The sequence below is a fragment of the Netta rufina genome (genome assembly GCF_964035555.1).
Source record: "Netta rufina genome assembly, chromosome: 18".
Taxonomy (NCBI): Eukaryota; Metazoa; Chordata; class Aves; order Anseriformes; family Anatidae; genus Netta; species Netta rufina.
Window position 1 is genome coordinate 5,069,349 of NC_140142.1, and position 14,205 is coordinate 5,083,553.

At 50.3% G+C, this 14,205-nt stretch overlaps 2 protein-coding genes across 2 annotated transcripts; one reads left to right on the forward strand and one right to left on the reverse strand.

The window, feature by feature from the left end:
- Positions 1–214: 214 nt before the first annotated feature.
- Positions 215–1,156, forward strand: LOC311216331 (olfactory receptor 14A16-like; the record flags this gene model as incomplete). The annotated part of the gene is made up of 1 exon (XM_084297875.1): positions 215–1,156. The coding sequence occupies one exon, from the start codon at positions 215–217 to the stop codon at positions 1,154–1,156; it is 942 nt and encodes a 313-aa protein (XP_084154001.1).
- A 6,528-nt stretch (positions 1,157–7,684) lies between these two features.
- On the reverse strand, positions 7,685–8,644 carry LOC311216332 (olfactory receptor 14A16-like; the record flags this gene model as incomplete). Its single annotated transcript, XM_084297876.1, has 1 exon — positions 7,685–8,644. One exon carries the CDS (start codon positions 8,642–8,644, stop codon positions 7,685–7,687), a length of 960 nt encoding a protein of 319 aa, XP_084154002.1.
- Between the last annotated feature and the right edge of the window lie 5,561 nt (positions 8,645–14,205).

The following is a 14,205-nucleotide window of genomic DNA, read 5'->3' on the forward strand; positions in this document are numbered from 1 at the left end:
CCATTGCCCACAAAGGAGTCCCCTGTTCCTAGGGATACCCTCAGGCAGCATCAGGAAGAACTCATGAAAGGGACCTGCCAAATGTCTTACTGGAAGTGGGCAATTTTCTGGTGATATTAGATGAGAAATGGGATTAATTTTTCTCTGATAAATCTGTTGTACGTTATTACTGTTCTTCCTCTTCTATGTGCAGGAACACATCCCAAAAAAACAGATGTCCAACAGAAGCACCATCACTGAGTTCATCCTGTTGCCATTCGCAGACACACGCGAGCTGCAGCTCCTGCATTTCGCACTCTTCCTGGGCATCTACCTGGCTGCCCTCCTGGGCAATGGCCTCATCCTCAGCGCCGTAGCCTGCGACCACCGCCTCCACACCCCCATGTACTTCTTCCTCCTCAACCTCGCCCTCCTCGACATGGGCTGCATCTCCACCACTCTGCCCAAAGCCATGGCCAATGCCCTCTGGGACACCAGGGCCATCCCCTATCAAGGCTGTGCTGCACAGGTCTTATTCTTTCTCTTCTTTATAGCAGCAGAATATTCTATTCTCACTATCATGGCCTATGACCGCTACGTTGCCATCTGCAAGCCCCTGCACTACGGGAGCCTCCTGGGCAGCAGAGCTTGTGCCCAGATGGCAGCAGCTGCCTGGGGCAGTGGCTTTCTCAATGCTGTCCTGCACACGGCCAACACATTTTCCCTACCCTTCTGCCAAGGCAATGCTGTGGACCAGTTCTTCTGTGAAATCCCCCACATCCTCAAGCTCTCCTGCTCAGATGCCTACCTCAGGGAAGTTGGGGCACTTGTGTTTAGTGTTTTTTTAGGCTTTGATTGTTTTGTTTTCATTGTGGTGTCCTATGTTCAGATATTCAGGGCAGTGCTGAGGATTCCCTCTGAGCAGGGCCGGCACAAAACCTTTTCCACGTGCCTCCCTCACCTGGCCGTGGTCTCCCTGATGGTCAGCACTGGCATGTTTGCCTACCTGAAGCCCCCCTCCATCTCCTCTCCATCCCTGGACCTGGTGGTTACAGTTCTGTACACTGTGGTTCCTCCAGCAGCGAACCCCCTCATCTACAGCATGAGGAACCAGGAACTAAGGGATTCCATCAGGACTCTACTTGAATACACACATCTTCAGCAAATTCACCTATAATACTATGCCTAATATTAGAAATCCAGGCTTTTCTAAGAAAGAAAATAACATGATATCTTCAATTATTAAATATCTGTATTGTTATTTTCTCTCATTATTTCACTTTTGTTTAAATAATATTTTTCCTAGCACCGTAGAAGTCAATTATTTTCCGATAGAAGTTGGCTTCCTGTGTAGTTAAACCCAAAAAGAAATCCATCAGAAATTCACTGGTGTCAGTCTCTTCCTATCTCCTCTGGAGCTGGGGGAGCAACCTCAGCACACAGGAGGGTCTCTGGATCAAGAGCCCAGCTGACACATGCAGGAGCATCCTCAGTGGCCCTTGGGACTGCCCCTCACTGCCCGCTGGGCTCTGCCTCTCTGCTGCCTTCAGGTCGGGGCTGCTGCTTCCCTGGAGCCATGGCCATGGCCAGCAGCAGGATGTGGTCTTTTCACTGCTGCTCTCATTTAGCTTCCACACTGTACTTCTTTCTGTGCTAGTCTTGAGTTTTCATATGCCTTGGTGACAGTCCTGTTGTCTCTGCAGTGGCATCCCTGTAGCTGCAGACAGCAGCAGGCACTGTGCAGCCCTGGGTCACAGCTGGCCTCCCTGCTAGCACCACAGTACCAAGAGGGTCTTTCTCAGGGCAAACCCAGGAGCCTGGACACCTCTTCCAAATGTGCTATCAGGAACACAGCCAAGGGGTTGCTCCCTGCTCTTCTGTTTTCTGGGCTTCTTCATGGAGTGTGGGACAGAGGCTGAAATTCCCATGGAGGTCTGTGAGGGACCAAGAGTAGGACTAAGCACTCTCGTTGGGGCAGCACTTGCCTAAGGAGATGACAACTCATCTTGGACTCATCTGATTGGGACTGTGCTGATGCCAACCTGGAGAGGAATCTGGAGCTTCCAGGAGATGTCAGGGGATCTCCAGGGACAGGGTGCTCAGTGGGTAGTGATTAGAACCTCATAAAATGACTGTGCAAGGTTGTTTCAGGTAACAAACAAGGTGAATCTGAGGAGTGCATGGGCAGCTCAGACTGCTCAGGCTGGGTCAGCTGTCACTGCAGGTTCTCCTCCCAGCCTCTTGCCCACCTGCAGCCAACTGACTCCTGGGGCAGAATGAGAAGCCGAGAAGGCCTTGATGCTGTGCAAGCACTGCTCAGGAACAGCGATCAGAACCACAGGTGACCAACACTGCTCTGGTCACATATCAAAAACACAGCACCACACGGCCTGATCTGCAGAGAGAAATGCAGTCCCAGCCAGTCTTTGTCCCCACAATGGATGAGAAGGCTGTGAGAAACAAGGACACTCAGGGCTTTAGCAGATCCTTAAAGTCCTGCCTGAGTCCCCAGATGGAAAGCAATCTATGTCTGGGTTGATGAGAAGGAAGTGGTGAGTACCGAGTGGGGGACAGGGCTGAAGGTCCCTGCGTGAAGCTGGACTGATGGAGAAATGTCCAAATTGCATGTGTGCCTCAGCCTGGGAGCAGGGACCTGCCCGTTGTGCAGGATGGCTGGGCTGTGCTCAGCCATGCCCCAGGAGATGACCTTGCTCTCTTCCTCCACACCACTCCCCACATGGGGCAGGCCCTCAGGAAACACCCCTGAGCCTGGAGATGCACCAACCTGCTGCGGTGAGGTGCCACTACTGCAGGGGCAGAAGGGAGGCTTGGAGAGACACACGGGGCCTGCGGGCAAGAGTGGTGTGGCCTGGGGAAGTGAGTGCCTGCGAAAAGTTACCCTGGAGCCATAGGAGCCATTCTGGAAAGAAAACTTGTAGGGAGGAACCACACTTTTGTGGCACTGCAGAGCTGCTGGGCACATTGTGCAGGATGGACATTGGTGTCCTTTTCCATCGTGTCTTAAGTGGCGCTTTTCTCAGAAATAGAGTAGCCAACAGAACACTGACAGATAGTTTAAGATCATGAAAGGCATCATAAGCATGCCCCTAAAAAGATAACTGATATGGGGAAATCAGGAGAAGCCTGGCCAGGAGAAATGTAAGACTGAGAGGAGGGAACAGGGGCTTGGCCTGCAGAAATTAAGGATTTTGTAGAGGTAAGAGGGTTCAGGTTATGCTGATGCTGCTGTAACTGTGACTTAAAATAGTCATACAAGGCTATTCCCCAGCTTCAACCTGTAAACTTCTTTCCTAAACCTAATTGCTACTCAGCACCCTGACAGGAATCCACTACTCTAATGACTGACCTCAACGTATCCCTAGAAGACAAAACTCAGCCCATAGCTGATTCATCCTAGCTCTTACTCTCTTAATCACTCTGATCTCTGCCCTTAATAGTAGCACTAAAATAGTCTATTTAACACTAGAAAACTGCTTAAGAGACCTAAACAAAACCCTTATTCTAAATGAATGTGTTGGGCCATGGACCTGATCAGCTTGTGGGCCACAAGGAGGAGATGGGTGGGAATGCTCTGAGGAGTTCAGCTCTGCCTCATCATCTCCTGCCCCAGCAGCAGGAATGTGACTGTGGCAGGGACTGTGAGGTCACTTCTGTCTCTGCACTTGATAGGGCAGCAGCAGGAACGTGTCACAGAAAGGGACTGGGAGGTCACTTGTGCCTGGAGGTGGCAGGTCAGCCTTGACTCCTCCCTGGGATCTGCACTTTTGGGCTGCCAGCTGCCAGTGGCCCTGCTAGGCCATCAGAAGGCACCTGCTTGGCATGCTGACTGTGGGATCCCCTCTGCCTACACACCCAGGAGGATTCAGGCAGAAAGAAGGCCCCCAGATGGGTTGTCCTGTCCCTTCTGCTTGAGTCCATGACTGGGCAGCAGCAGGCACAAGGCTTGGCTGTGTCTCCACAAGAAGCTGCAAGGCCAGCAGCAGGCCCCTGGCTTGGAAGCTGCTGCTGAGGTGACTTGTGTCTGCTTGGCTGAGAGGCCACAAGGAGCCTGCTGGGTTGGGATGCCTATTTCAGGAGGGATTTCCACCCTGATGGAGCTTTCTTTGGTAGTAGAAAAGAGCAGGAGGGAAAAACTTGCTACAAAGTGTGCCCTGGAAGGTTGGAACTGGCCACAAGGAGGAAGAAATGTCTCTCAAAGGGTCATTCTGTGGTGCCAGAGGTCACCCTCTGATCAGACCCTGGCTTTGTGTTTCTAGGAACAGCTGCTGAGGGTTGACGAGACATTGGTTAAAGCAAGGGATGAGAGCAAAGTGGTGAACAGAGATGGGTGTCTGCAGACTTCAAGGAAATAGGGCAAAGTGTGGGACAGCATTGGAAAACCTGCAGAGGAGAAGACAGAAAGTGCTCGTAAAAAGGGAAGTTGCTAACAACCCTCAGATATTTGTCTCCTTGGCTACAGCTTATGAGGAGAGATGTTATACTCCTTGCAATGAGGCCTCATTGATTGCTTGCAACCCTGTGCAGCAGCTCAGAGGTGACATACCAGTGTTCTTCCCTTAGCATCACCCTGCCCACCACATCCCACAGAACCCCAGGAAGAGCCTTGAGCCAGATGTGGGGGTGCAGGATCTCCCCTTCCAGTGGCTGGGGCCAAGCCTTGGCCCTTCTGCATCACCAAAACCAACCAAGACTTTTCTCAGCACAGTGCTTTGCCTGTCTGTAACCATGGCCTCCAATCATCTGCCCTAACAAGGCCCTGGGGAGGCTTTCTTAGTAATAGCCCTCAGTGGGGCCCATTAATACTCCAAGTCACTTCAACTTGTCCTTCTGACTTTACTTGCTCAAACAGTTACATCACTCTCTTCTCAGTACCTGAGCTTCATAGACTGAACACCAAAATACACCATGAAACTCATTAAAATGCAGAAATTCCTAACATCTCTTCCATAGTTTTCTTCAAGGTTTCATGCCTTGTGCAGCTACTTGCAGAGCTTGCATGATGTAGTTAAGGAAGAAGTTTTCAAAAAGCATCAAATATAATTTTTTTTCTTTTTCATTTTAAATCCTGAATTTTGCTGCATTTCAGTTTTGAGAATCATTCACCTATTGCTATTCATCCAGGGTGACTTCTTTGGAGACCTTCATCGGGAGGAAGAGCAGAGTGTGCTGGTCTGACACCTCCACTGCCAACAGTGGTCGTTGTCCCTGTATCTGCAGCAGGGCTCAGCACATGAAAAATTTTCAAAGATAATTCAAGGAAAAATAAAATAAATAAAATAAAATAAAATAAAATAAAATAAAATAAAATAAAATAAAATAAAATAAAATAAAATAAAATAAAATAAAATAAAATAAAATAAAATAAAATAATATTGAAATGAATTTTGGAATCTGAGAAATTCAGCCTGAATCTCAGTACACACCTGGACATCCATGGTCTCTCTTGAGTCTTCTGTGGAAAACTCAGGGTGAAAAATAAAGAAAATATATCTTCATTGGCTGTAGCTGTACCATGAGCTTGGCCTCATTGGGGAAATTGTCCCTTTCCAGCCACGGAAACGTACATTGAGTAAAGTGAAAAGATCTGTCCAGTCAATAGAGTAGGGCAAAGTCCTACTTCCTGTGCTATAGATGCAGAAGGTAAAAAGAATTGCATTGTGCCTGACACTACTCTGGGACGTGTCACCCAGCTCAGGCAACTTTACCTTAGTGCTGACAAGGCCATCCCTAAAGCACGCTACCAAGCTCTGCATCTACACCTTGGCTCTCCAGTTGATGACTTAGCTCATGGATGGCAATCAGGGATTCTCCGTTAGCGTGACGCTGTCTCAGGTGCGCCACCATGGTAGCCATTGGCACCTGCTGTTCTTCAACCCTCAGCAAACCCCCAACAGAAGGATTTTGTGGAACGCCAAGCAAGGTAGACAAGTGTTTCATGTCCTTTGTCTCCAAGGCAGCTCTGCCAAAGCCCCACCGGTGGTGCCCTCTTGGAACTCTGAATTCCCTCTCCTGAGGCAGTCTATGCCGAGGATGCACATAGCCTCTGGGCCAGTCCCAATGGGGTGGTTTTGCCATTCCTTCCCAGTTAGACTCACCTCAGCCTCCAGTACAGTTATGTATTGGGTTCCCCCTGTCACTCCAGAAATACAGGTGGGTTCTACCTCTTTCTAGCTTGATGGCATTAGGGTACTCTGTGCACCGGTGAGTACTGATGTATCAGTAGAGCCTCATACATTTGTGGGTGCGATGTACCAGGCCATTAACTATACCCAGTCAAGTAAACCTGATTGTTCCTTTCTTCCCCGCCACCCGATGGCTGTAAGCAGAACCCCTCTAGTCCTGCTTATAGTATTCTTTACGGTGTCTGGTAGACGAACCACTGGAAACACGTCCCACCACAGCACAGTCATCCCACAGTACAGGGGACAGGGTGATGCCAGACAAGGGATGCATTACAGTGCAGGAGTTGTGGCAAAACTCAGGCTGAAATACTCAAGAAGAGGACACCTCAAATGGCTGAAGCAGAACCCATCTGGTTATCCTGGTTTGGGAATCATCCCCTTCCATCAGGGATATGAAAGTAAAAAATGTGAAATGCCCCATCAGGTCAATGTGGAAAAAATACTCAGAGGTTTTGTGCTGGAGTGGCAGAAGGGAAAAAGTATTGCATTGTGCCTCAGACTAATCCAGGAGACCTAATGCAGTTCATCGCTGAGATAAAGCGAACACTCTAAGAATTGTGAGGGATGTTCAGTTGTGGCCTAACATGAAGAAGAAAGTTGATCACTAGTGAAGGAACAGTGTTTTCCTGCCATCACCAATCTGGTTACACAAGCATCAGAAGAACGTCTCTGCAGTATCTCCAAACCAGCTGGACACCGGGTGCTCATGGGGCAGAGGATCTTTCGGGGATGAACTCATTCATGATGTAACCCTGAGGACAATGTGGAGCAAGGACTACATATGTCAGCAATACCTCAACCCACTGCAGTATTTCCTCCCCCTGCCTTCCTGTCCTGCCCTTCTTTCCTTCAGGATTAGAGTCAGAAGGGAGCTCTGGAGGTTTCCAGTGCCAAGATCTGCTCTGAGCAGGGAGAACTTTCACATCAGATCAGGCTGCTTCCTCAATGCTTCCTCCACCTCACTTTTGAAAGCCGTACTCCTAGGGGTGTTAGCTGGAAGGCCAGTTCTCATTCAGTGGTGCTACAAGACAGCAGTGTGGAAGAGAAGTGAGACCAGCACCAAAACGCCCATGTCCTGCTGCTCTCAGTGTTCGTGGGTCCAAGAAAGTGGCAACCCTGACTCAAAGGCTGCAGGCAAGGAGTGCCTGCCAGGGCAGAAAAGGACAGCCCCAAACAACACCAGGGTTTTCCACCACGTTGCAGCAGAGATCTTCATCCTACAACCACTGCTGTGCCTGAGAAGAGTGTATGAGAAATGAGATCCACAGAAACTGCCTACCTGCTGGTTCCTTTATTTAGTTAGTTACAAAGAGCTTAGCAGCACCTCTACATGAAGTCTTTGGCTTAGAAGAAAAGGTAGAAGGACACAGAAGAAGAAAAATATATTAAATTTATAAAATAAAAGTATAAAGACATATTTAGCATATGGGAATAATATTGAAAAGAATGAACAGTTTTTGAAATACGTGAACAAAGGTGTTTCTGCCTTGTCCAGGTATACTTCAGGGAGTCACATGCAGAAGATCGGTTCCTCGTTGAAATACTGAATATTGCAATAACCTCCTCAGTGCCTCCTTGAGCTCCTTATTCCTCATGCTGTAGATGAGGGGGTTCACTGCTGGAGGTACCACTGAGTACAGAAATGCCAACACCAGGTCCAGAGATGGGGAAGAGATGGAGGGGGGCTTCAGGTAGGCAAACATGCCAGTGCTGACCATCAGGGCGACCACGACCAGGTGAGGGAGGCACGTGGATAAGGCTTTGTGCCGGCCCTGCTCAGAGGGTATCCTCAGCACAGCCCTGAAGATCTGCACATAGGACAACACAATGAAAGCAAAACAACCAAATGCTAAAGAAAAACTAAACAGAAGTGGCCCAACTTCCCTGAGGTAGGCGTCTGAGCAGGAGAGCTTGAGTATCTGGGGGATTTCACAGAAGAACTGGTCCACAACATTGCCTTGGCAGAAGGGCAAGGAAAATGTGTTGGCCGTGTGCAGGACAGCAATGAGAAAGCCACTGCCCCAGGCAGCTGCTGCCATCTGGGCACAAGCTCTGCTGCCCAGGAGGCTCCCGTAGTGCAGGGGCTTGCAGATGGCAACGTAGCGGTCGTAGGCCATGACAGTGAGAAGAAAAAACTCTGCTCCAACCAAGGAGGGAAACAGGAGTACCTGTGCAGCACATCCTTGATAGGAGATGGCCCTGGTGTCCCAGAGGGCATTGGCCATGGCTTTGGGCAGAGTGGTGGAGATGCAGCCCAAGTCGAGGAGGGCGAGGTTGAGGAGGAAGAAGTACATGGGGGTGTGGAGGCGGTGGTCGCAGGCTACTGCGCTGAGGATGAGGCCGTTGCCCAGGAGGGCAGCCAGGTAGATGCCCAGGAAGAGCGCGAAGTGCAGGAGCTGCAGCTCGCGCGTGTCTGCGAATGCCAGCAGGAGGAACTCGCTCACAGAGCTGATGTTGGGCATTTCCTGACTCTGGACACAGTTGTCTGCTGAAGACGAGAAGGGAGAACAAAGTTAGAAGAGGCTTCTCTGAGGAAAACCTATTGCAAGTTTAGGAGCACCACCCAGTCCAACCCCTGTCTATGCAGCTGAACCTTTCTGCATCTCTCTTGCTTGAGCTGCAGCTGGTGCTGGCTGAGAGTGGCACTGGGAGCAAGGGCTGCTGTGGGCTGCACAGGACTCCTTCCTGCTGTGCAGCAGGGGGAAGCAGGAATATGGGGGAAACACTAGTTCAGTTTACCGATCAGGTCAATGGAATTTGCAGTGTTGTTTCAAACAATGCATCTCAATGCAGAACAGAGCTTCAGATGCCACTGCTGAACACTGCCATTCTCAGCTGCCCTGTGTAACCCATCTGTGACCTTCAGGACCATCCCACACAGGTGTTTCCATGAGAAGAAACTGAAGACAGTTGAGAGCAAAGAAGTCCCAGTCCCAGTGCAGCTGGACAGAAACCTCACCTTGTCAGTGGGTTGTGAGCAAGTTCTCAGCTCTTCCCTCCTAGCCAGAGGTGCCGAGGCTTCACTCCAGCCGCCCTGCATCCTTCTGGAGAGCAGCACGCAGCCCAGGAGGATGCCCCACAGACAGAGCTGGATATTCGCAATCTGGGGTGTCCCAATATCCAATCTGCATCCCCTGCAGTGTCTGACGGAGGCTTGGCCATCACACTCTTGGCTTACTAAGGGTAGCTGGGTTATGACACTCCAAAAGGCTTCTGCCAGACTTCCTCACCTCGCAGTGCAACCCAACAGGACTCTCAAAGCCTACTGCATTGCCCACTGCCCTCCCAGAAACAAGACCCAGCAGGAGGAGACCCTTCCAGGACCTGCAGCTGCATGGCCCTGCAGCCAGGCACTTACCTTGTCAAGGGCTGTGCAGGTTTCTCCTGCAGGCAGCTCTCAGCATCCTCCCACTGCCAACTGCCTCCAAGCCCTCTCTCCTTCTCTGCTCTCCCCATGCCAGATGCAGTCAGAGCCCTCAGCCCTGCTGCGTTGTGCAGAGGAGCTGCTCCTGGGCACAGCTGTCTCTCTGCTTCATGGCACTTTCTGAAATGTGTTTTCTTTGTCCCACGAGCCTGGCCCAGCTCAGCAGCACAGCACCCGCCCAAGGCACTGCAATCACCCCTCTGGGGGTTTTGCTGATGAGCCCAAGAAACTCAGGCACTCAGAGACAATTGAAGATATCTCTCCAGAAGTGCAAGTTGGAGGCAAGTTTCCTGCAGTGTTCCCCTGAGGGCCAGCACTGACACAGCCTCCCTTCGAGCTTGTTAGAGCAGAACATTGGAGGCAGTGAGGACAAGGAGACAAAGGCAATGTGAAGGTGACACTGATGTGTAGGAAAACTGGATGTGTGTCACCAAGCACAAGGGCCTGGCCTTGAGTCCCAACTCAAGGAAAGGAGATCTTTCCATTGACAGGTTGCTCAGTGCTCTTTTTGGGGCAGTAGGAGATGGGGATGTACATGGCCATGTGCAGGAGAATGGTACGACCCCTGCCTGCTTCATGGTGGGGGTGAGGAGGCAATGAGGCCCTGGTGCATTAAGAATAAGCTGTGTCCTCATAGGCCTCAGTGACAGTGACAACAGCCATCGCCATGGACACAAAGACCTCAATCCTGTTGGGACTTTGAGTCTTGCCATTCTCATTGCTTCTCGCCACATGAGGATGTCCCAGTGACTCCCAGATCTGCACCTCTGTACTGGCTAGTTGTTGGCACTTGTTCGTGCGGTGTCTCAGGGGATCTGAGCTGAGTCTGGGAACTCAGATCTTCTTGGTGGCCATGCTCCTCGTAAGGCAGCTCTGTAGGAAGCTGACCTGGTTCCTCGTGAACAGGCACCACTGCTCCTATGGCATCCCTCATGGTGCCCAAGCCCTCCTCCACCTCGCCACTGCACGCTCAGCAGGGTCCCAGTCTGCCCTAATGCATGGGGTTCCTCTTCCTCTGGTGCAGGACTGGGTCCTTCTCTTTGTAAACATCAAGAAGTTACTTTAGGCAAAATCCTGCTGTTTCTCAACATTCCCCCACACTGATGCTCCTTTCTGTCAGCCGTTCATGTCTGCAGGCAGATGCTTCAACCTTTGTGTTACTGTGCTATCTCTGACAAGATAGTAGCATTACGAGCATTATGAACGTTTGGATAATACAGGAGTAACCAGTTGAATGGAACTGTAACACAGAGTCACAGAAAAACAGTGGGTGGAAGGCTGCCAGATTCTACTTTTTCTGTTCTTCATTCTCATGCATGCTGTCAGTTTGTCTGGAACTGGGTCCTGAATGTTCTGGGGCTGTGCAGGTCAAAGTTAGAAGGGCCAAAACCCAGCTGGAGCTCAATCCAGCTATGACTGTCAAAGACAACAAACACTGCTTATATAAATACTTTAAATAAAGGAGGATTAAGGAGAATCATCATCCTTTATTAGATGTGGTGGAGATCTGGTGATGATCTGGTGACTGCATGAAGTTCAACAAGGCCAAGTGCCGGGTCCTGCACCTGGGGCGCAATAACCCCAAGCAGAGCTACAGGCTGGGAGAGGAGTGGTTGGAGAGCTGCCAGGCAGAGAAGGACCTGGGAGTGATGGTGGATAGTCGGCTGAATATGAGCCAGCAGTGTGCTCAGGTGGCCAAGAAGGCCAACGGCATCCTGGCTTGTATCAGGAACAGCGTGACCAGCAGGGCTAGGGAGGTGATCGTCCCCCTGTACTCAGCTCTGGTGAGGCCGCACCTCGAGTACTGTGTTCAGTTTTGGGCCCCTCGCTACAAGAAGGACATGGAGGTGCTTGAGCGGGTGCAGAGAAGGGCAACGAAGCTGGTGAGGGGCCTGGAGAACAAGTCCTACGAGGAGCGGCTGAGGGAGCTGGGCTTGTTCAGCCTGGAGAAGAGGAGGCTCAGGGGCGACCTTATCGCTCTTTTTAGGTACCTCAAGGGAGGCTGTAGCGAGGTGGGGGTTGGCCTGTTCTCCCACGTGCCTGGTGACAGGACGAGGGGGAATGGGCTTAAGTTGAGCCAGGGGAGTTTTAGGTTAGATGTTAGGAAGAACTTCTTCACTGAAAGGGTTGTGAGGCACTGGAACAGGCTGCCCAGGGAAGTGGTGGAGTCACCATCCCTGGAGGTCTTTAAAAGATGTTTAGATGTAGAGCTTAGGGATATGGTTTAGTGGGGACTGTTAGCGTTAGGTCAGAGGTTGGACTCGATGATCTTGAGGTCTCTTCCAACCTAGAAAATTCTGTGATTCTGTGATTCTGTGATTTGGAAGAGAGAATAGGACTATCCAGCAGAAACTAAAGATTTTGTGAAAGGTAAGTTGGTTCAGCCTATGCGGAAGCTGCTGTAACCGTGACTTAAAACACTTATATGAGGCTATTCCCCAGCTTCAAAGAGCAAACTTAATTCCTACATTTAAATGTTACTCCACACCCAAACAGCAATCAACTACTCCTATGCCTGACATCTAAGTGTGCACTGAAGCCAAAACTCAGTCCATAGCCTCTTTCCCTTACCCTTACTCTCTTGCTTACCTTGATCCCTACCCTAAACGCTAGATTTAAATGCTCTATTTAGGCCTAGAATTATTGGAAAAACTAAACAAACCCTAAATCACCAAGCTTGTCCGCACTTTAACCACAGACCTGATACGCAAAGCAGAACACCAATCCCTCCCAAAAAATCTTTCTTTAAATTCAAACCCAGAAAGGTGAGCCCTAGTCCCCTGATGCATGAGCACCTAACAGCTGATTCCCCTGTTCCTGTGCATTGACTTCCTCACCTTCAGCCCCTCTCCTAACGCTTACCTTTAGGTACCATACTGGGTGTGGCCCTTAGTGCAGGCCAAGAACTGTGAGGTTATTCTGCAGTCACATGGCATGCAAAGATGGATGTGAGGGGTCATGGGTCTGATCAGCTTGTGGGCCACAAAGAGGAGATTGATGAGAGTGCTCTGAAGGGCTCAGCTCTGCCTCAGCATTTCCTGCCCCAGCAGGAGCAATGTGACTGTGGCAGTGACTGTGAGGTCACTTCTGTCTCTGCACTTGATAGGGCAGCTGCAGGAACGTGTCACAGAAAGGGACTGGGAGGTCACTTGTGTCTGGAGGTGGCAGGTCAGCCTTGACTTCTCCCTGGGAGCTGCACTTTTGGGCTGACATCTGGCAGTGGCCCTGCTAGGCCAGCAGAAGGCACCTGCTTGGCATGCTGACTGGGGGATCCCCTCTGCCTCCAGAGCCAGGACGACCCAGGCAGAAAGAAGGCCCCCAGATGAGTTGTCGTGTCCCTTCTGCTTGAGTCCATGACTGCACAGCAGCAGGCACAAGGCTTGGCTGTGTCTAGCCAAGAAGCTGCAAGGCCAGCAGCAGGCCCCTGGCTTGGAAGCTGCTGCTGAGGTGGCTTGTGGCTGATCAGACCTGGGCTTTGTCTTTCAAGGAGTACCTGGTGAGAGTTCGCGAGACATGGGTGAAACAAAGGATGAGAGCAAGGTTGTGGACAGAGATGGGTGTGTGTAGACTTGAAGGAAATAGGGCAAAGTGTGGGACAGCATAGGAAAGCCTGCAGAGGAATAGGCAGAGAGTGCTGGTAAAAAGGGAAGGCCCCAAGAGCCCTGAGGTTTTTGTCCCCTTGGCTAGAGCTTGTTGGGAGATATGTTATATTAATTCTGATGAGGCTTCATTGATTTCTTTCAACTCTGAGCAGTAGCTCAGAGGTGTCATACCACTGTTCTTCTCATGGCATCCCACTGCCCACTCCATCCCACAGATCCCAGGAAGAGCCTTGAGCCAGACATGGGGATGCAGGATCTCCTCTCCCAGTGGCTGGGGTCAGGCCTTGGCTCTTCTGCTTCACTAAAATCAACCAAGAGTTTTCTCAGCACAGGACTTTGCCAGTCTGCAATCATGGTCTCTAATTATCTACCCTAACATATCCCTGAGGAGGCTTTCTTAGTAACAGCCCTCAGTTGGGCCCATTCATACTCCAAGTCGCTTCAACTTTTCCTCCTGACTTTACTTGCTCAAGCGGTTACATCGCTCTCTTCTATAGTACCTGAGCTCCATAGCATCAGTGCCAAAATACTCCATGGACCTCATTAAAATGCAGAAACTCCTGACATCTCTTCCATAGTTTTAGAAAGTCTTCACGGCTTGTGCAGCTAATTGCAGAGCTTGCATGATGTACTTAAGGAAGAAGATTTCAAAAAGCAACTAATGAAAATATTTCCTGTTTATAAATCCTGAATTTTGCTACATTTCAGTTTGGAGCATCTTTCTTCTTCTGCTATTTTTCTATGGTGTCTTCTTTGGAAACCTTCATCGGGAGGAAAAGTAGAGTCTAGAGGTCTGACACATCTGCTGCCAGCATGTACTGGGTCTGGCTGGAATGTTAACTTTCCCGGCAGCAGCCCATTCAGTGCCGTACTCTGTACTTGTAGCTGGAACAGCAGTGTTATCACACCAGGGTTGTGTCTACTGCTGAGCAGCACTGGCACAGCATTGGGCCTTTCTCTAACCCTCCTAGGGGGTGGGCAAAAAGTGAGGAGAGAA